The following is a 23,042-nucleotide window of genomic DNA, read 5'->3' as shown; positions in this document are numbered from 1 at the left end:
CAATGAGATCATTAGGGTGGGCCCTAATCAATATGACTGCTGTCCTTAGATAAAAGGAAATTTAGACACAGATAGACGTGCACTGAGGAAAGAGGGTGTGAAGAAATGCAGGGATAAGACTGCAAGTGATTGGGGCAATGCAGCTGCAAGTCCAGGAATGCCAAATGTTGCCAGCAGCTCCAGAAGCTGGAAGAGACAAAGAAGTAGCCTCTCCTGGAGACATCAAAGAGAGCATGGCACTGCTGGAACCTTGATTTCAGACTTCTAGCCTCTAGAACTGTTAGACAATAACTCTCTTGTTTTAAACCACTTGGTTTTTGGTACTTTCTTATATATGCTTCATTGATCAATATTTCAAACTTGCCTGTGCATTCCCTCTGGTTAGGAATGACATTCCACACTTAAACTATTTGGAGGAGGGTAGAGAGGTCCTTTTTAAGATGTTTGGACCTTTTAGCTGTTACTCAAAGGAAGTCACTTTTCTAATCGGAATGCTTTGACTTCTTTGCTAGGATCTGGTGGGAAGGAGCACTTTCTGCTGTTATAATTTGCTGAGACCAGCCTAGGCCATGACTCCTGTGCGCAGCTACCTATGATCCTGCAGGCACAGAGCCGTTTCTGTCCGAGGAAAGTTGTGTGATTTCAGTGGAACCAGTGTGGCCACTGCTAAACTTCATGGCTGAAGATTGTCAACATCCTGCAAAAGAGCATGGATATTTGACTCTGGATTTAGACCAGAGCTCATTGCAAGATGGTCTCCAGGTGGAAGCTATGGAGTTGATGGTAACGGTAGTAGTATATAGTCAAGGAACAGAAGGGAGTGAGGCAAGATGGGATCAGTATGGCTTAGGCATGTGTTTAGTTTGAAGGCATTGTTTTTAAATTCCAATAATACTTTTGTCACTCACCTATTCATTCATTTATTCATCAAATATACATTTAGGAGCTACTATGTGCCAAACATTTGGTAGGTACTGAGGATACAAAGAAGAAACATCATCTAAACAATGTATTCAGGTGTTACAGATGCTATGAAAGTATGAATTACTGCACAAAGTACAGTTCAGGCATAAAGCAGAGAGAGGGGTTAGTTCTAGGTTGGGAGTTTCAGAAGAGCCTTTCTAGATATGATGATAATGCCCACAAAATATTAGAATTGCTCTCTCCCTAGATGTGGAAGATTAATTTTACTCTTTTTGTTTAACCTTCCTAAAGATAACATGTAGAACAGATAAATTCTGTCCTCGATAGATGACTTTGTGACATAACGCTGTCCGCTGAACTCTTATTGAAGTAAACTCTGGCTTGCCAAAGCTCTGGCATGTCACCTTCCTGACCACTTGAAGCCCTGGAATAAAATTATTTTTACTTTCTTCCCAAACTGCCAAGATGATGTTCAGTCCTGCATCAACCAAAACATACTCCTGTGAGGAATTATGTCTAGCAAAATGAAATGAAAGCAAAACCAAATGTGCATGGACATAAACATGTGTGTGTTTATAACATGTACGTGCTATGTTCTGATGAGCAGGATATTCACTCTGATACTGTCAAGCCGAGCACTTACAGTTGCAACTCAAGATGCCCTTGGGGTATACTTGGGGACTGAATGAAGTTCCTTGGGACAAAATGAGAAACAGTCCCTGGATTCTTAAATTCATAATAACATTTGGTCTGGTTTCTAAATCTTACATTGTTTTGTCTGACTTCTTTCATTCTTTTGAAAGTATGTTTACTCTGTTTTGTTTTTATTCTCTGCTCTGTGTCCTTATTTATTAATTTGGAGGAAGATAAGCACTCAGGGCTGTTTCTCCCTCTGCACTTGGTTTGGGCAGGTTTTCAGAGGCTGCTTTGTGTTTCTTGGAGCCCTCCCATGCATGCGTGCATCAAAGACTGTCATGAAGAGGCATCTACTTGATCTGTGCCTCATCTTCCATCTAATTACAAATCACTTACATTAAACTTTCCATAAAATGAAAACACGTTTTTTTAAATTGGTAGAAAATAAAAATTATCAAAAGGAGGGCAAAAGAGAAAAGAGACAAAAATTATGCTCAATTCCACAACCTGATAATAGCTGCTGTTAACACTTTTGTATATTTGCTTTTACACATTTTTAAATGGTTGTCTATATTTAAATGGCAGAAAATAGGAGGGAAAAGAATAAAAATTTTTGTAAACATGTGCATGTGCCAGTTACTCTTCTACGTACTTAACGTACATTGTTGGGGGAAATGTTGCAAGATGTTGGAGAATCTGGGCTCTGACATTCAAATGCCTCAAAATGAATTTGCCCTGCTATTTTAGAGTATTATTGGAAGGTAAATAGCAACATCCTTGTAATGTGCCAGATAGTTGATGAGAAAGATGTGTTTCACACTCATATCTCTCTCTGTCACACACACACACACCCCCCACACCACACACACACACACACACACACACACACACACACACACACACCACACCACACACACATTTATAACCACTTTTTATGAAAGGTATTATTGGCCTTATATTGTTGGCAACCAAGGCTCAGGAAGTATATGCAACTTGGCCAAAGTCAAATGTTTGGATGCATGACTGAATCTAAGATTTTCTGATTATAAAGGTTTCCGTTTCATAGTTCTAAGGGATGATACAGCAGCTACCTTGTCAGTTCTTGACAGGGGTGCGGAAGTGATCTGGGATGGCATGCTGTCTCCAGAACTGAGCCAGTCACCAGATGTCTGGGGTTGTAAGTCTAGTTTTCTTTGAAGCCTGTGGCTCTGGATGACCTTGGACTCATTGCTTCTCTTCTCTGGACTTTAGTTTCTTCATCTGTGAATTAAGGGAGTTGGTCTAAGTCATCTGGGACATTGCTTCTGTTCTTAATATTCTGCAATTCAGGGTAGTTTTTTCTACAGGGAGTTGCAGGGTTCATGTTTCCACATTTATTTTTCAGGGAGGATAGGGTTAATATATCTGTAAGAGGAGATGTCTGAGAAGGCAGATAGGAAGCTGACCACAACCAGATAGTTAGTATTCATGAAAACATAATTACCTGAGTTGGAAAGAGACAGCATTTGAGAGAAAGGACCTTAGGACCTTTGGAAATGATAAGTAATGCTAATGCCTATTTCAGAACATTTTATTTGTATCTGCCAAACATATAGCATTCCTCAATGTATTAATTTTTAACTGATTAAAAATATGAATTTGACAGGCCGGGCGCGGTGGCTCAAGCCTGTAATCCCAGCACTTTGGGAGGCCGAGACGGGCGGATCACGAGGTCAGGAGATCGAGACCATCCTGGCTAACACAATGAAACCCCGTCTCCACTAAAAATACAAAAAAATTAGCTGGGCGTGGTGGCGGCGCCTGTAGTCCCAGCTACTCAGGAGGCTGAGGCAGGAGAATGGCGGGAACCCGGGAGGCGGAGCTTGCAGTGAGCCAAGATCGCGCCACTGCACTCCAGCCTGGGCGACAGAGCGAGACTCCGCCTCAAAAAAAAAAAAAAAAATATGAATTTGACTAGTAATTTCTGCCTAGGATGTAGAAAGCTAGAGAAAGCATTGCTTTCATTTTACCAATAAGAAAAATCCATACTTTCTGAGCCTGTTTAAAAACTTAAAAAAAGAAAAAATGTAGATAATTTACACAATCATGACTTCTCTTAAACCCATCAAATCATGTACTATGATCTGGGATCATATAGTACATCCAACTAGACTGATATATAGAAAACAGGGGCTCCCAAAAGACACTGCAAATGAATTCTGACTCACTCATGGCAAATCACAGGAAGACTATGGACTGCAATACAAAGGGATAAGAAAAATTCAGCTAAAATTACTGCATTTTTAAAAGTCAATTGTGGGCTAGCATGAAAGTGTAGAAACACTGGGAGCTGGATGCCCAAGGAGAGTTTATACTAACTCACAGACTAGTATCAAGCAATTGCAGTCAGACTTTGGAGACAAGGCGAGAGTGAGGAGAGGGACCTTCTCCTAGTCTCAGGTGTACAAAGAAAGCTGAGAGTAGTATAGGAATATTGAAGCAATAATGGATGATTACTTTTAAGCAAACCAGACTCTACCTTAAGGACAAGCTAATGCTAGAGAAATGGAAGGCTGTGGTAGAGCAATAAAACCCAAACTCAACCCAGTTCTAGACTAGGTCGACTTGAAACCCCACAATAATTAACTTGGGCAGAAGAATGTAATGTAAAAATGCTGTTTACCTTAGAGTATATTGGACATGGTGTTCAACATTCAACCAAAATATATGAGACACACACATAGAAACAAGGAAAAAATTATTGTGAAGAGAAAAAGCTATTGAAAGAACCAGACTCCGAGTAGACTCAGATATGTAATTTAAAATAATGATGATTAATATTTAATATATCAAACAACTATTGAAAAAAGTGGAACGCATGCATGAACATATAGGGAATTTCAGCAAACTGATAAAAACCGTATAAGAAACAGTCAGATGTAACTACTGGGGAAAACAGTAGCAATAGCAGAAACAATGACAACAAAGTAAAAGGGATGAAGAAGGCCTTTAATGAGCTTATTAGTAGATTCAGCACAGCCAAAAGAAAAATAAGTGAACTTGAATATAGGTCAAGAGAAATTACCCAAACTGAAATCCAGAAAGAAAAAAGAGTGTATAAAATTAGAACAGAACATACAAGATTTGTGGGATACTATAAAATGGTCTAAAATATATGTAATTGAAATACCAGAAGGAGAAGAGAGAGAGAATGGGATGTAAGAAATATTGAAGACATAGAGACTGAATTTTTTCCAAAAATAATGGAAGATGTCAAACCACAGATCTACAGATTCAAGAAGCTCAGATAACAATAAACATGATAAATACTGAAACAAGTTATATAACTAGCTTCATTATATTCAAACAGTTGCAAACTAAAAATAAATAGAAAATCTTAAAAGCAGTCAGAAACAAAAGACATATTACAAGGAACAAAAATAAGAATTATAACAGACTTCTTATCGGATACTAGAATATAACTTAGTCTACAATGGAATAGTAGCTGTATGATGCTAAAATATGAACACAAGTTAAATCTAAAATTAGTTTTAAAAAGTATTAATTGAAAATGTACAAGTGATGTTTAACAATAATTAAAATAAAAATTCAAAAATTCAAAGACTACTTTCCATTTTTAAAACTTTTCATTTTAAACGAATGTTAGATTTCAATAGTGACAAAATAGTATAAAGAATTTTCAAGCATCCCCAAATGAAAAACTGTTGTATAATCATAGTATAATAAAAACCAGGAAAGCAATATTGGTAAAATACTATTTTGTAATTTTAGGACGTGATTCAAATTTTGTCAGTTGTTCCGCTAATGCCTTTTTGTGAGGTATATGTCAATTTAAGATCATATATTGAGTTTAGTAGTCATATCTCTTTAGTATTCTTTAATATGGTCAGTTCTACTGTCATTCTCTGCCTTTTATAACTGTAACATTTTTGAAGAGTTCTGGCCTGTTATTCTTGACATATCTCTCAGTTGGGGTTTGTCTGTATTTTCTAATGATCACATTCAAGTTATGCATTTTTGGCAGGACTACTACAGAAGTGGCGTTGTAACCTTCTCAGTATATTATATCTAGAGACAAATTATGTCAATATTTCTCATTGTTAGAGATGGTTATTTTGGTTACTCAGTCAAGGTGATGTCTGCCAGGTTTTGCCAAAGTAAAGTTCTTTTTGTAAAATAAGTATCTTCTGGAAAGATTCTTTGAGACAATATAAATATCTTCATTCTCATCATATTTAGCCCACTAATTTTAGCATTAAACAGTGATTCATGCCTGAAACATTGCTATAGTGTTTGCAATATGGTAACTTTAGATTTTAATAATTTCTTCTATATTTACAAAAGTGTAACTGTACTATGAGTTTCTTCCTCCCTTCTTTCGTTTCTTCCTTTCTTCTCTCCCTCTCCTCCCTCCCTCCCTCCTTGCCTGCCTGCCTCCCTCCCTCCCTCCCTCCTTTCCTTCCTTCCTTCCTTCCTTCCTTCCTTCCTTCCTTCCTTCCTTCCTTCCTTCCTTCCTTCCTTCCTTCCTTCTCTCTTCCTTTCCTTTCCTTTCCTTTCCTTTCCTTTCCTTTCCTTTCCTTTCCTTTCCTTTCCTTTCCTTTCCTTTCCTTTCCTTTCCTTTCCTTTCCTTTCCTTTCCTTTCCTTTCCTTTCCTTTCCTTTCCCTTCCCCTTCTCCTTCCCCTTCCCTTTCCCTTTCCCTTCTTTTCTTTTCATTTCTTTTCTTTTCTTTTCAGTATTGTTCAATGATTTTTTTTTAGTCTAGGGTTATAATCCATTACAACCATTATTTATGGTTACTGAAACTGTCTAATGTTGGCCAAATTGAGAGCTACTTCAGGTTATTCCCAGCGTTCATCTGACAAGTCCTCATCATTTTATGAACACTGTCTTCCTTTCTAGCTCAACAAGATGCCCTAGGATCATCTTTTGCTTTTCTTGCCCCAATCCTAGAATTAGCCATTTATCCAAGGAGAAAGACATTGACTATTAATTTTATAGGGAGTAATATCAATGCAACAGTTAAGTTTCAAAGTCAGCATAGAGATTAAAATCATGTAGAGTCAAACTTTTCCTTGAAAGTCTCTTAGGAAGGCACCATGTTAGAGGTCAGAATTTATTTCTTAGTGTGTTCCACTCAGCGAATTTTCCCTCTAGCATTGAGCAATCAGATGAAGCCATTTGACTGAATAAAAGGGCCATATTACTTGAAACTATTTTGTCTCTGAAAAATGATTTTAATGAGATATACTTGACATATAATAAACCATGCATATGTAAAGTACACAAGTTGGTAGGTTTGGATATTTGTAAACCTGCATGAGACCATCGCCGCAAAGCTTTCTTCATGTACCTCACTCTCCTCCCTGCATTCCTCACTATCCCCAGGCAACCACTGATCTTCTCTCAGTCACTATCCGCTGATTTCTATTTCCTAGAATGCTGTATCAATGGAATCATACAGTATGTTCTCTTTTTTTTGTTTGCACTCTCAGGATAATCATTTGATAATTTATGTTGTAGGGTGCCTCTGTAGTTTCTTCCTTTTCACTTTGTTGAGGAGCTTTCCATTGTGTGGATATACCACAGTTTGTCCATTCGCTTGATGAGAAACATTTAGGTTGTTTCTAATTTTCTGCTATTAAAAATATGGCTACCGTGAGCATTTGTGTACAAGTCTTTTATAAGGACATCTGCTGTCATTGCTAATTTTTCATTACCAGACAATAGAAAAACAATAGAATTTTGTTTATTGATTTTGTTTCCTTCAACTTTGCTAAACTCATCCATTCTAGTAGTTTTTTTTTTTTTTTTTAGGTTATCTAAAAGAATTGTTGGATTGTCTACAAAGATAATCAAATTTTCCATGAATAAAGACAATTTTACTTCTTCCTTTCCAATATGGATTCTTATTATTTCTTTTTATTGCCTTATTGCACCGGTTAAAACCATCAGTGAAATATTAAATATAGTTTTAAGGTCATTGCCTGTTTATTGTAACATCGTTGTCAATTCTGGGTAGGCTTTGATTAACTGGTTTATTAACCCTCTTGGATTTTATTTTCTTGCCTTTTTGCATGTCTCATGTCTGATGATTTTTTTTTTTTTTTTTTTTTTTGAGACTGGGTCTCGCTCTGTCAGCCAGGCTGGAGTGCAGTGGCTTGATTATAGCTCACTGCAGCCTCGAACTCCTGGGCTCAAGTGATCCTGCCACGTCAGCCTCCCAAGTAGCTGTAACTATGGCTAATTTTTTGTAATTTTAGTAAAGATGGGGTTTCACCATCTTGCCCAGGCTGGTCTTGAACTCCTGAGCTCGAGCGATCTGCCAGTCTCAGCCTTCCAGAGTGCTGGGATTACAGGCATGAGCCACCATGCCGGGCCTTGTCTGGTGATTTTTGATTGGATGTTAGGTCTTTCCAATTTTACCTTATTGGGTACTGGATATTTTTGTATTCCTATATTCTTCAACTTTTTGTTATTGTTAGATCCTGTTAAATTACTTGGAAGCAATTTGATCCTTTGAATCTTCCTTTTAAGATTTGTAGGTGAGACCAGAGCAACATGTACTCTAGTGCTAATTTCCCTACTACTGAGACTACAACTTCTTGATTTCTCTACCCATTGCTCTGTGACTTGAGTTTTTTCAGTCTGGCTGATGCGAGCAGGCAATGGAACTGGCCCTGTGTGAGCACCAGCACTCTAATCTCTTATTCTTTCCAGTGGATCTTGTCCAGCCGTGAGTTTCCTTTCATGCATATGCTGATCAGTAGTCAGCTGAATATTTAAGGAGACCCTCTGAAGATTTACAGAATTCTCTCTCTGTGAAGTTCTCTTCTCTTATTTGTCTCTCCAGGCTTTCATCTCTGTCTGCTGAGCTCAGGGATTCGGCTGCGCCCTGCTTGTGTTTCTCCTCCCTGCTCTGCAGCCTGCAAACTGTTTCAAGGCAGGAAGCTGGACAGTTGTACAGCTTACCTCATTTGTTCCGCATCTCTCAGGGGCCACTGTCCTTCATTGCTTCATACCCAGTGTCGCATACTGTTGTTTCATAACTTTTGGTTGTTTTAAGTAGGAGGGTCATCCGTGTTCATGTTAATTCATCCTGATTAAAAGTGTAAGTAAACAATATTGATTGTTAGCATTTTAATTGTATTCAGTGCAACAAGATACTCACACCACCAGGGGCATGTGGGAATAACTCAGAGAAGAGCAGATTTCTAAGTACTTGATCATGTCCCATACTCATTGAGTGCAATGACGGACAGGCATGTGGACCTGTTTATAGTATTATTCTCTCTATCATTCACTGACTCACACCCTCGTAGTTCAATTTTCATAATTGAAATATAGGTAAGAGTCAATTCAGCTATACTTGAATTTTTTTTTTTTTTCATGAGTAGGTGAGATTTTTGTTCTGTACTCCTAGCGTTTGGCATTTTACATCACGGGTTGCAAATTCAAATGCCTAAAAGGGTCAAGCAATTAATGTATAGGAGTGAATTTGGTAAGGCATACAATGACTATAAAAATAGCACATGGTGTTTAGTATAAACGAGAAAGTTGGCAGGAGGGCAGGCAGAGACCACGGTCCAATGCAGAGGAAAGCCCCTAGGTCAATAAGGCAGTTGCAACTGTCAGCTTGAGCTAATTGTTACTGTGAGGGAATATTCCTTTTGCAGAACTTCTGATTTTTCAAAAGATGTGGAAATATAGATTTCAACTATGTATATATTTCCATTTTTGAATACCACTTCAAATGTTAACAACAAAGCAGTCTGTGAATTAAATAAAACTTACCTAGAGGCAGCTTGTAACCCGTGTTTAACAATGAATTGTTTAACTGCTCACAGTTGGAAAAATAACTGTTTACATATAGAAAAATGGGTTAGAAGATGACAGGACATAACACATTTGTGTGTGTGTGTGTGTGTGTGTGTGTGTATTTCAAGTCAGTGACAAAATCAGTGAATTAGTGAGTCCACACACGCGCACGCGCACGTGCACACACAATCTCTCCCCCCTTCTCTCTCCCCACTGAGTAAGTGAGCCCTTCACAAGCCTTGGGGGCTTTTGCATACTCCCTGGGCATGGAGTTATTTTGGTGCCTCTCCCACATAATCACTTGAGAGAATCTGTAATGTTAAAAAAAAAAAATGCTTCCATGATCAAAGCTGCATGAATAAATATGGCTGTGTGAACATGAGTATTTTCAGTTAGCTTAATAATAGCCATTTCTTTAATAGATATAGAGAGCCTTTTAAATTTATGAGCGTTTGGGATGTAGGCCTTTAAAATTAAACTGAAACTATTCTGAATAAGACAGTGACTAGGCTAAATTGTAACAAGAAGATAAATGCCAAATTGGTGTAGGTTTTTCTTTTCTTGAAATACCAGATTGACATAAACTTCATAAGAAGGTTAATGCTTGAAGAAAAAGGTTTAATTTTGTATATGCCTGCTAGATTTTGGAGATTATTCAACCTGTTTTGCATTAAAAAAGGATCAAAGGAAAAAATAGACAAACTCTTAGCTTTAAAAATGTTTATAGGTTATACGTTGAACTCATATGTAAGAGAAAAATAGTTTTTAAAAGTTTAAATAAAAGTTCATTTTAAGTGAAATTTTTCTTCTTTCATATAATTACTTTTAATTATAGACAAATTAGTTGTTAAATATGAAATTGTTTATTGAACAGAATTTTCTTTTGCTTTTATGTCATTTATTTCTGTGAAAAATGGTAGAATAAATACTTAAAAGCAGAAATCTGAGAATTTTCATTAAGAAGAATAATAAGCAGGATGTCTTGTTAAAGGTCAGAAAAAAGTGTCGCTATGGTTTCTTTTCTCATAGTTGGGGCCTGAATATACCTTATTTAAAATAAGTGGTATAGAACGTAAGAAAACCACATGTGAGTCCCGTTAATCCTTAGGAATCCCCAAAGTAATAAAATGAAGCGTGATTATAAATAGAATGTCAAAGCCGTAGTGTTTTCTGCACACTTGTACAAATTTACATTTATTTGGACTGAAGTTTTCCATTAGTCTGATTCACCCAATTGTTCCTTGTGGTTCTATTAAGATGAACATTTACCGTATTTTTGAAGCCTGATTAGGGCATTACTAAGTCAGTAATTTGCAAGTTAAAACTGACCAATATAGTCTGTCTTCAACGTGTGAGGATGAACGGAAGATTAAAATCTTAATGCCTTCCCTCTCTTTTAAGTATGAATAGTGTTCCAGTTATCTTATAAAAACATCTTTGCCTTCCAAAGATGCTTTATATTTTGGATACAAAATCAATACAGAGGTGAAATACAACCAATTTGAATTGGTAAAATATGTAAATTGCCACTTGCTAAACTGTCAGAGATTAATGTCTGAATAGGGGTAGGAAGCAGCGCCAACTGTAAAATTATACAGGGCATGGCGATTACCCCATCTGCATAATGGGGCTTGATTTAGAGGCTCTATTTTGGGATCACACATAAAACACCCAATGCAGAAAGCCAAGCTTTGTTTAATTTGTCCAGGGCAGCGCCCTAGTTTTCTACAACACTATTCACTTCTGTTCTTTAAAAATGAATAACACATTTTCTTTATGGAACTCTGTGCACCTTTGGTTTGGGAGCAGTAGCTTTTCCAAGCTCCTCTATTAGATTCTTCTTCTGTTGCCTTTTTATAATGCTATTTCTTTATGCTATTTTTAGGTGCATTGTCTGTATCGCACTTGCCTGTCCATGCAAAGTACAAGTGATATTGTTTTTGACATGGCTAATATAGCATTTTAAACTTGGCAGATGAGGAAAGAGGACCAGGAAGTACAAGGCCATGGAACTGGATATGGCATATAGGACTCTGTTATCCAGTAAGAGCACGTGCCGCCTAAGTGGGCTGCCACTGCAGGTACACTATTTGGCTGTTTCTTGAGAGTTGGAACTCATTTCATTTGGCAGTACCTCAGAGGACTTTGTCTTAGATATGGATAACCTGGGGACCATAATACCTACTTCAGATTGTTAGTTGGTACTTTATCATTAAGGTTTAGTCTATTCAAATAAGTACAAGATTCACTTTTTATTTATTTTTTTATTTTTATTTTTTATTATTATTATACTTTAAGTTCTAGGGTACATGTGCATAACGTGCAGGTTTGTTACATATGTATACTTGTGCCATGTTGCTGTGCTGCACCCATCAACTCGTCATTTACATCAGGTATAACTCCCAATGCAATCCCTCTCCCCTCCCCCCTCCCCATAATAGGCCCCGGTGTGTGATGTTCCCCTTCCTGAGTCCAAGTGATCTCATTGTTCAGTTCCCACCTATGAGTGAGAACATGCGGTGTTTGGTTTTCTGTTCTTGTGATAGTTTGCTAAGAATGATGGTTTCCAGCTGCATCCATGTCCCTACAAAGGACACAAACTCATCCTTTTTTATGGCTGCATGGTATTCCATGGTGCATATGTGCCACATTTTCTTAATCCATTCTGTCACTGATGGACATTTGGGTTGATTCCAAGTCTTTGCTATTGTGAATAGTGCCACAATGAACATACGTGTGCATGTGTCTTTATAGCAGCATGATTTATAATCCTTTGGGTATATCCCCAGTAATGGGATGGCTGGGTCATATGGTACATCTAGTTCTAGATCCTTGAGGAATCGCCATACTGTTTTCCACAATGGTTGAACTAGTTTACAATCCCACCAAGATTCACTTTTTTAAAAAAGAGATAATGTTACCATGCATTTCTGCAGTTTTAAAATTGATGATGTCTTTTAAAAATTTTTGTTAATGGCTTCTTTTTATTTTCACAGGAGATTTTTCATTACCATGTATTTGTATTGCAAGATTCTCTTAGTTGCAAGGATCAGACACCCAATGCAAGCTTGTTTAAATGTCAAATGCAATGCATTGGTTCAGATTCTAGATGAGTCCCTGGCTGAATCTGAGTTAGACCCAGCTGGATCCAGGGCTTCAATGATGTGAAGACTGTCTTTCCATTTCTCAGGAGGTTTCTCTGTTTATCTCTGTCTTTCCTTGTCTCGGTGTCGTCTCACTCTCAGGCCGACTTCGATTGGGAAGGAGGCCAGCAGCAGCTCTGGGCTCACATCACTCCAGTCCAGAACCCTGCATGCCCATCTCCAGGACATTCTGTTCAGCCAGTCTTGAATTTCCTCTGAACCAATGCTTTTGGGCAGGGGCATGAGGCACTCAGATGGTCAGCCTGTGTCATGTTGCATATTCTTTGTGTAAAGGGGGCAAGGACATTATTCAGTGTTGGGGGCAAGGAACTGTGACTGGCAGCCTCATTCAACAAGGCAGAATGCAGTAGTGGAGAAGCTTTCCTAAGGAAGGGGACAGAAGAGTGTTCCAAAGCAGAAGCAGCTATGACTCTCACGCTTTTAACCACCGAAAATGTACCAGAGCCACTCAGAGTTACATAAAATGTTAATTTTGCCATAGGAAGATGTATTCTTATAGAGTCAATAATTCATCAGGCAATCCACATTTTATTTCCCTCTTTAACCTTCGTCTTTTGAGAGTGGGCAAAGAAGACGAAGCCATTAAAAGTATTCCTTTTAAAGGAATCATGTTCTCTATTTCACCTCAAATATTTTCTTGGTCTGTCTTTAGCTTTGCTGAAGAGCTTCTCACACAGATTTGCAGTTGTCCTTTGACTTAACAGTCTCCATCAACCGTGAGAAACCCTTTCGAGCAGAGACTAATGTTTTATTTCTGTTCCAGCTGGTGCCTACCACAGTATTTGGCTGCATATAGGTGTTCAGGGAAGGTGGAACGAATCAGCAGCCAAATGTGTGGCACATGCCTGCCTGGCTGGAGAAGACAAGCTCAGAAGAGTTAGGTAGCTGAGGTTGCACAACGTTGTGTTGAAGTTGGAATTTGAACTCTGTTATCTTCCTTCTCCAATTTAGCTTTTTTTTTTTTTTTTTTGTCTGTTTATCTGTGTATTTATTTCACTTGGCTCCCCAGCCAAGCAATCACAGGGGCATGTGTGCTGGTCCACACCTTTCAGTCTCTGTTTGCTTAGTGACTGAATCAATGGTTGCAGTATTTGGTTTACAACAGGGATGGGAAGACCATCTGGGAACTTCCAGGCAGTGTGGTTGTCTCACATTCCTGAAAGCAGGGCCACTTCTAGTGCCCTCTTCAGAAAATTGCTGCGTGGCAGAAGTTGAACTGATGATCTGTGCTTTTATGAATGTCTCGTAGAGCCTGAGGAAAATGGCAGACAGGGGAGATACCCCCACTTACTCAAACCTCACCTTCGGAGCTTCCCTCTTCCTTCCCTCTATCCTCCTCCTCTGTTGGTCCCAATGTCTTTCCCAACCAACTTGGCAAGCCACCTTCAGGTCTCACTCTCAGCGATCTATGTGGCTCTTTCCAGACCACTGTCCCCTCTTGGCGACTTCAAACCCTACACTCTGCATTAGGCTGGAATCAATTAGGAGCAAGGACAGAAACTTCCAGATTAATACGAAGACTTGTCCTTACTTTTCTTTTTTTTAAATGCAAATCAAACACTCTGGAAAACTTAAGGGCAAGTGTCTTTTCCATTAAAAAAAAAGTTGCCCTCAGAGCTGGCAACTTTTTATTCTACAGGGTGGCTGTAACAATTGGGGTTCAGCCAGAGAGACAGAACTAGTAGGACATGTATATTTAGAGGTTTATTCAAGGAATTGGCATATGCAGTTGTGGGGGCTGGCAAGAAAAGTCCAAAACTGCAAGGGAGACTGTCAGAAAGGGTGGGCTGGAACCGTGGGCTGAAACTGGCATCCACAGGAGGAATATCTTCTTCTTCAGAGAAGTCTGGGCTGCCTCTTAAGGTCTTTGAACCGATTGAATCAGATTTACCCTAATTATCTCGGGTACTCTCCCTTACTTCAAATCAACTGATTATGGACTTTAATCACATCTACAAAATACCTTTACAGCAACACATACATAAATTGGTGTTTGAATAACTGGGCATGGTAGCCTAGCCAAGTCAATGCTTTAAATGGACCACCAGAGAGGCCAGATGGAGTCCTAGTGGACTTGTGAAAAAGACACTTTGTCCTGCCACAAATTCCAAAATTTCTACTGCCCTTATATGAGATGAGCTGTTGTGACTCAGGCATGTGATGCACGATAATAACATCATGGAGAATGGGGTATCCATCCCTTCAAGCGTTTATCCTTTGTTACAGACAATCCAATTACACTGTTTTAACTAATTTTAAAATGTAAAATTAAGTTATTATTGCCTATAGTCATCCTGCTGTGCTGTCAAATAGTAGGTCTTATTCATCCTTTCTAACTATGTTTTTTTGTACCCATGAACCATCCCCATCTTCCCCCACAGCCCCCCACTACCCTTCGCAGCCTCTGGTAACCATTTTTCTACTCTCTATGTTCATGAGTTCAATTGTTTTTATTTTTAGATCCCACAAATACATGAGAACATGCAATGTTTGTCTTTCTGTGCTTGGCTTATTTCATGTAACATAATGATCTCCAGTTTCTAAAGAACTGTTTTTGGCAATTTTTACTGAGGCAAAGGTACTTGTGTACGTGTATTATTATCCATTTCTTTCAGGCTTGGGTTTGTTTCATAAACCATACCAGGTCCTTAAGGTCAACTTGGACTAAGCTCACTAAGTGAGCTGATCTAGTCTATGAATCTTGATTTCAATTTTTTTATATTTGTAGTTTTTTTTTTTTTTTTTAAATTACATTACCTTCATTACCTTCCACAAATATTCATTAGACTTCTGAAATGTGCCAGGAACTGTTTTAGGCCCTTGTGATACGTCCTTGAATAAAATAGTTTCCTATGGTGCTTTTATATTCTACTGGAAGACAATAAAGTAAATAAAACAAGTACATAATCTTATAGTGGTGATAAATAGGGATAAATTGTAGGAATAACAAAGCAGGGACAAGGAGTAGGCAGAGATGAGTATATATGTGTGGAAACTGGCTACACAACTCATAGGGACCAGTGTCAATGAAAATTCAGTGTTTCTTTTTGAAAAAGCAGAAGCAGCATACCACGGAAGATACCAAAACATAAAGCTTTTTAAAAATGAATCTTTGTCTGGAATAGTCCTGGTGTTTTTAAAATTATTATTTGCTATTTAATGCTGCTGTAAGTAAAGAAAAATTAAACATTTAGATTCTGAGCATGAAATTTATATTGTGCAGTGCCTACTTTAAATGCAAATGTAAGGATGGGAACAGATATTATCCACTTTGCATTTTCTAGTTCATGCCATATTTTGTTTTTATTGGAACAGTGAAAACACTGCACAAAACTAACTTACCTGTTTTTATCTCACTTCTCGATACGTATGCTTTCTTTTTTTTATTATTATTATTATACGTTAAGTTCTAGGGTACATGTGCACAACGTGCAGATTTGTTACATATGTATACATGTGCCATGTTGATGTGCTGCACCCATTAACTTTTCATTTACATTCGGTATATCTCCTAATGCTATCCCTCCTCCCTACCCCCTCCCCACAATATGACCTGGTGCGTGATGATCCCCTTCCTGTGTCCAAGTGATCTCATTGTTCAATTCCCACCTATGAGTGAGAACATGTGGTGTTTGGTTTTCTGTTCTTGCGATAGTTTGCTGAGAATGATGGTTTCCAGCTGCATCCATGTCCCTACAAAGGACACAAACTCACCCTTTTTTATGGCTGCATAGTATTCCATGGTGCATATGTGCCACATTTTCTTAATCCATTCTGTCACTGATGGACATTTGGGTTGATTCCAAGTCTTTGCTATTGTGAATAGTGCTGCAATAAACATACATGTGCGTGTGTCTTTATAGTAGCATGACTTATAATCCTTTGGGTATACCCCCAGTAATGGGATGGCTGGGTCAAATGGTATTTCTAGTTCTAGATCCTTGAGGAATCACCACAGTTTTCCACAATGGTTGAACTAGTTTACAGTTCCACCAACAGTGTAAAAGTGTTCCTATTTCTCCACATCCTCTCCAGCACCTGTCGTTTCCTGATTTTTTAATGATTGCCATTCTAACTGGTGTGAGATGGTATCTCAGTGTGGTTTTGATTTGCATTTCTCTGATGGTGAGTGATGATGAGCATTTTTTCATGTGTCTGTTGGCTGTATGAATGTCTTCTTTTGAGAAGTGTCTGTTCATATCCTTTGCCCATGGTGGGGTTGTTTGATGGGGTTGTTTGTTTTTTTCTTGTAAATTTGATTGAGTTCTTTATAGGTTCTGGATATTAGCCCTTTGTCAGATGAGTAGATTGCAAAAATTTTCTCCCATTCTGTAAGTTGCCTGTTCACTCTGATGGTAGTTTCTTTTGCTGTGCAGAAGCTCTTTAATTTAATTAGGTCCCATTTGTCAATTTTGGCTTTTGTTGCCATTGCTTTTGGTGTTTTAGACATGAAGTCCTTGCCGATGCCTATGTCCTGAATGGTATTACCTAGGTTTTCTTCTAGGATTTTTATGGTTTTAGGTCTAACATTTAAGTCTCTAATCCAACTTGAATTAATTTTCGTATAAGGAGTAAGGGAAGGATCCAGTTTCAGCTTTCTACTTATGGCTAGCCAATTTTCCAGCACCATTTATTACATAGGGAATCCTTTCCCCATTTCTTGTTTTTGTCAGGTTTGTCAAGGATCAGATGGCTGTAGATGTGTGGTATTATTTCTGAGGGTTCTGTTCTGTTCCATTGGTCTATATCTCTGTTTTGGTGCCAGTACCTTGCTGTTTTGGTTACTGTAGCCTTGTAGTATAGTTTGGAGTCAGGTAGCGTGATGCCTCCAGCTTTGTTCTTTTGGCTGAGGATTGTCTTGGCAATGTGGGGTCTTTTTTGGTCCCATATGAACTTTAAAGCAGTTTTTTCCAATTCTGTGAAGAAAGTCATTGGTATCTTAATGGGGATGGCATGGAATCTATAAATTACCTTGGGCAGTATGGCCATTTTCACAATATTGATTCTTCCTATTCATGAGCATGGTATGTTCTTCCATTTGTTTATGTCCTCTTTTATTTCACTGAGCAGTGGTTTGTAGTTCTCCTTGAAGAGGTCCTTTACATCCCTTGTAAGTTGGATTCCTAAGTGTTTTATTCTCTTTGAAGCTATTGTGAATGGGAGTTCATTCGTGATTTGGCTCTCTGTTTATCTGTTCCTGGTGTATAAGAATGCTTGTGATTTTTGCACATTAATTTTGTATCCTGAGACTTTGCTGAAGTTGCTTATCAGCTGAAGGAGATTTGGGGCTGAGACAATGGGGTTTTCTAAATATACAATCATGTCATATGCAAACAGGGACAATTTGACTTCTTCTTTTCCTAACTGAATACCCTTGATTTTTTTCTCTTGCCTGATTGCCCTCGCCAGAACTTCCAACACTATGTTGAATAGGAGTGTTGAGAGAGGGCATTCCTGTCTTGTGCCACTTTTCAAAGGGAATGCTTCCAGTTTTTGCCCATTCAGTATGATATTGGCTGTGGGTTTGTCATAAATAGCTCTTATTATTTTGAGATATGTTCCATCAATACCAAATTTATTGAGCGTTTTTAGCATGAAGGGCTGTTGAATTTTGTCAAAGGCCTTTTCTGCATCTATTGAGATAATCATGTGGTTTTTGTCTTTTGTTCTGTTTATATGCTGTATTACATTTGTTGATTTGCATATGTTGAACCAGCCTTGCATTCCAGGGATGAAGCCCACTTGATCATGGTGGATAAGCTTTTTGATGTGCTGCTGGATTCAGTTTGCCAGTATTTCATTGAGGATTTTTGCATCGATGTTCATCAAGGATATTGGTCTAAAATTCTCTTTTTTTGTTGTAGCTCTGTCAGGCTTTGGTATCAGGATGATGTTGGCCTCGTAAAATGAGTTAGGGAGGATTCCCTCTTTTCCTATTGATTGGAATAGTTTCAGAAGGAATGGTACCAACTCCTCCTTGTACCTCTGGTAGAATTCAGCTGTGAATCCATCTGGTCCTGGACTTTTTTTGGTTGGTAGGCTATTAATTATTGCCTCAATTTCAGAGCCTGCTATTAGTCTATTCAGGGATTCAAGTTCTTCCTGGTTTAGTCTTGGGAGAGTGTAAGTGTCCAGGAAATTATTCATTTCTTCTAGGCTTTCTAGTTTATTTGCGTAGAGGTGTTTATAGTATTCTCTGATGGTAGTTTGTATTTCTGTGGGGTGGGTGGTGATATCCCCTTTATCATTTTTTATTGTGTCTATTTGATTCTTCTCTGTTTTCTTCTTTATTAGTCTTGCTTGCGGTCTATCAATCTTGTTGATCTTTTCAAAAAACCAACTCCTGGATTCATTGATTTTTTGGAGGGTTTTTTGTGTCTCCATCTCCTTCAGTTCTGCTCTGATCTTAGTTATTTCTTGCCTTCTGCTAGCTTTTGAATATGTTTGCTCTTGCTTCTCTAGTTCTTTTAATTGTGGTGTTAGGTGTCAATTTTAGATCTTTTCTGCTTTCTCTTGTGGGCATTTAGTGCTATAAATTTCCCTCTACACACTGCTTTAAATGTGTTCCAGAGATTCTGGTATGTTGTTTCTTTGTTCTCATTGGTTTCAAAGAACATCTTTATTTCTGCCTTCATTTCGTGATGTACCCAGTAGTCATTCAGGAGCAGGTTGTTCAGTTTCCATGTAGTTGAGTGGTTTTGATTGAGTTTCTTAGTCCTGAGTTCTAGTTTGATTGCACTGTGGTATTTCCCTCACCACTTTGCCTTCATCTTACGGATGAGTAAGGAAGGACTGAAAGGAAAACGAACTGTGTCTGCCCCACCTTTCCCTTTCCTTCTGTGTCATCATTTCAGCATAGGTGGTTGCCTTGTAGAGGGAAATAATACAAGCGGGAAGGATGTAATAGGATTCCGTGATCATTCCTGTTTCTTAGAACAAGGCTAATTTCTTTCTGAACTTGAAGCAAGTTCTGGTTCCAAGGCATGGCCTCTTGGGGCTGTGCATGCCCCTGCTTCTTTAAGTCATAGGCTTAAATACTTACCTTGTACTCACTTTGATTCTTGCTAAATTCCTACATGTCATGAGTTCAACAGAATTCTGTCTTTATGGGGCATGACTAATGCTCTGTGAAGGTTGGTGGTAAGGATGGGGGATGCACACACTGTATGTTTCTTATCCACTCACATCTGTGCCCCATTGTCCCATCAGACTTCCCTTACAGAACAGAAGTTCAAAATAAAATTATTAAGACTTTCTATATTTTTCTTTTTCTTTCTTTTTTTTTTTTTTTTTTTTGAGATGGAGTCTTGCTTTTATCGCCTAGGCTGGAGTGCAGTGGTGCGGCCTCAGCTTACTGCAACCCCACCTCCCAGGTTCAAGTGACTCTCCTGCTATAGCTTTCCAGGTCACTGGGATTACAGGTACCCGCCATCACGCCTGGCTACTTTTGTATTTTTAGTAGAGACGGAGTTTCACCATGTTGGCCAGACTGGTCTTGAACTCCTAACCTCACGTCATCCCCTTTCCTTGGCCTCCCACTTTCAAGATGGAGACATTAAGCCAAAGGCATTCAACTAAGCCTGGAGTCCTTCTGAGTGTGAGGTCCTACTAAGCACAGGCTGCAGGCACATGGAGCCAGGTGTGTGTCTGTGTTTGTGTGTGTATATGTATGCTGACTGCTTTATATTTTGATGAGGAAGGGCTGTCTCATGAGGTGACATTTGATCAGAGACCTCAAGGAGGCGAGGAAGCAAGACTTGCAGATACCTAGTACAGGAGCAACATGATCAGGGGTCCTAAGGCACAGGTGTCTTTGGCTTATTCTCAGAATAGTAAGGAGGACACTGTGCCTGGACCCCTACTTGAGAGGATGGGGATGGGGGATGAAATCAGAGAGGCAGTAGGTCCCTGAATCATGTGTGATCTCAAAGGCCAAGGTAAGAACTTGGAATTTTTCCATGAGGAGATGGGAAGACATAGGAGGGTTTGAGCAGAGGTGGCATGGCACAGTTAGGTTTTAGAAGGATCTCTCTGGTGACCATATAGCAAATCTCTGTATAGGGACAAAGTGGGAAGTGATGGGAACAGTTTGGATGTCATTATCATAGACCAAGAAAAGGTGGTCTTAGACTGGGTGGTATGGATAGCAGTAATTGAATCTGGTTGGATTCTGAGCATCTTTCACAACAAGAGCCAACAGAAGTTGCATATGAAATGAATATTTACCTAGGGTCCTGGCCTGAGACAGCAGATAAAAATGGTCTAGTGTAAAGTAGTGAATTTCCTAAGATTCTACAGCATGAATGAGCTTGGGAAGGCAGAGAACAGAAGTCTTGTGTACTTTTTCATCTGTTATCCTTCCACAATGTCTTGACTTTTCCCAAAATAACCCCTGTAACATCCGCTTCCAAACATCTTGTGTAGCTGAAGCTACATGGATTCCATTGCCACAATTTCATCTGTATACAGTACCTTGGAAGAGCTTCTCAGAACATAATGTCCTGGGTGAGGTGACTTTACCACTAAGTCAAGTTTCTGTGGACTCTGCTTAGGAATTGACTGTCTCCACAGTTTCATTTGAATGACGTCCTGAGGTCCTGAGAAGACACAGTTCCCCCTCCTCTGTTTTACTAAGTATCTCTTCGCTTCCTGTAATAGAACGGAGTCAATAAAACAAACAAGTTGCTATTGGGTTTAATGTACAATTGCAGGACATATAAGTCTAAGTGATTAAACTACATGTGGCTTATTTGTCTTCTTTTCAGCACTTTCAGACCATGCTGAAGTCTAAATTGAATGTCCTAACACTGAAAAAGGAACCTCTCCCAGCGGTCATCTTCCATGAACCAGAGGCCATTGAGCTGTGCACGACCACACCGCTGATGAAGACAAGGACTCACAGTGGCTGCAAGGTATGGGGCACGTGGCCAGCATGGGTTCTCTTGGTGAGAGAGCCTCAAGGATGTGTGGGCTTGAGACTTGTGTTTCACAATGGTAATCATTTTTAAGAATGAAAACATAAAATGACCAACAAAATAAACTCACAAATGATGGTAGACTGAATTCATATCCTGTTTTATTTTTCTTAATGACATAACACTACCACTTTTGGACACCCGTTAAAGACCTGGGTTTTAGTATATGTGAATAAAATTGTATTCTCTCTGTGATTTCTGTAGCTCTGTGGAACTTTGGAGTTCACAAGGAAAGTTTTGTTCTTAATGATAATTCTTCCCTTTGTTCTTTCAATCTGAATAAAACATATCTTAAAGAATGGGAAAAAAAAACACAAAAAATCAAGTTTTCTAACACTTATACTCTCCAAATCCTTTAGGGATAATGTTGCATTTTTGCTTTGCTTCAGTTCTCAAAATTTATACTAATATTCATGGCTCAGAATCCAGAAAAAGCATTTTTCATTTATGCAAACTTTAATGCCAACATGGAAACAAAACTAGAATATAATTTTGGTAAGCTTTGGATTTTTTCTCACATAATATTCTCTTTTGCTTGAGTTGATGAATATAGTAATCAATTTAGAGATCACAAAGAATATATTTTATCATCAGAAATTTCTTTTGAGTAGTGGAAATAAAATAAGGGACAAGGAAAATGCATTTATATATGGATTTCTTTCATAACTTTGTAGATACACTCCTTTCTTTGTTGCTTTCCTTATTGCTTTCGAGATACACTCCTTTTCCTTATTACTTAGTGTTAAGGAATCAGTTCTCACATAGCTGTGGTCAGGTTGGCATCTACGGCAATCTTGGGTGATGGTGGTATGCACAAAACCTCACCCACATTCATTCATTCCACACATATTCATTGGGTGCTCACTGTCTGACCGGCACAGAGTCACAGTGTGGGCAAAACCCACCAGCATCTTTGTGGGATTTAACTGCTAGCTGGGGGGGCATGGGAGGAGAAAATCGAGGTAAACAAGCATGACTAACGAGAGATCCAATTTGTGAAGAACTTGCAGGAGAATCTTTCAGGCAAAAGAATAGGGCATACTAATTCTATGAGGTGGGTGGTCTTGGTATATTTGGGAACAGCAGGGAATGGGCCAGTATACCTGAGAAATTGAGAAAGTCATGATGAGTGGTGGCGCTGGGTAGGGAAAGAGTCTTGTGGTCATGGTGAGTTTAGGTTTCATTCTAATTACGATGGGGGGTGGAATCATCGGTGGGATAAGGGAAGTGAGCTATGTGACTCATTTTGAAGTGATCTTAAATGGTAATTCTGATAAGGTGACTTTCCAACTTCCCAGGAGCTATTGTCAGTGGCTCTGCCTTAACAGGAGAGAGCGAATCAACAGAACTGGCATTAGGTCCATTGCATTTAATGCTTTTGGTGAATTGGTGATAGAAGGGAATTATAAAAGTACTCATTAAATTTGAAAGTGATCTGAGATCAAATTCGTTATACATTCTTCAGAAGATTTATTAATGCTATTTTGATTTCTGTTCCTATGAGAGAAGATGGTGCCTCAAAGCAAG

General features: G+C 38.7%; 1 protein-coding gene across 5 annotated transcripts in view; it reads left to right on the top strand.

Moving 5' to 3' along the window:
• LOC105473965 (phosphotyrosine interaction domain containing 1) overlaps positions 1 to 23,042 on the top strand; it is a 327,251-nt gene that overhangs the window by 171,906 nt on the left and 132,303 nt on the right. For 4 of the 5 annotated variants that reach the window (XM_071073492.1, XM_011728236.3, XM_071073493.1 and 1 more), the window contains one exon: positions 21,306 to 21,452. In XM_071073492.1, the coding sequence (XP_070929593.1) occupies positions 21,318 to 21,452 (135 nt within the window). In that variant the 5' untranslated portion in view covers positions 21,306 to 21,317. Of the gene's footprint in view, positions 1 to 11,437; positions 11,458 to 21,305; positions 21,453 to 23,042 lie in introns of those variants that run through there. The other variant, XM_011728237.3, reaches the window with a different exon arrangement.

Source organism: Macaca nemestrina, chromosome 11 (assembly GCF_043159975.1).
Source record: "Macaca nemestrina isolate mMacNem1 chromosome 11, mMacNem.hap1, whole genome shotgun sequence".
NCBI classification, from domain to species: Eukaryota; Metazoa; Chordata; class Mammalia; order Primates; family Cercopithecidae; genus Macaca; species Macaca nemestrina.
The sequence above is the reverse complement of the archived record's forward strand: the minus strand, read 5'-3'. Positions and strand labels throughout refer to the sequence as shown.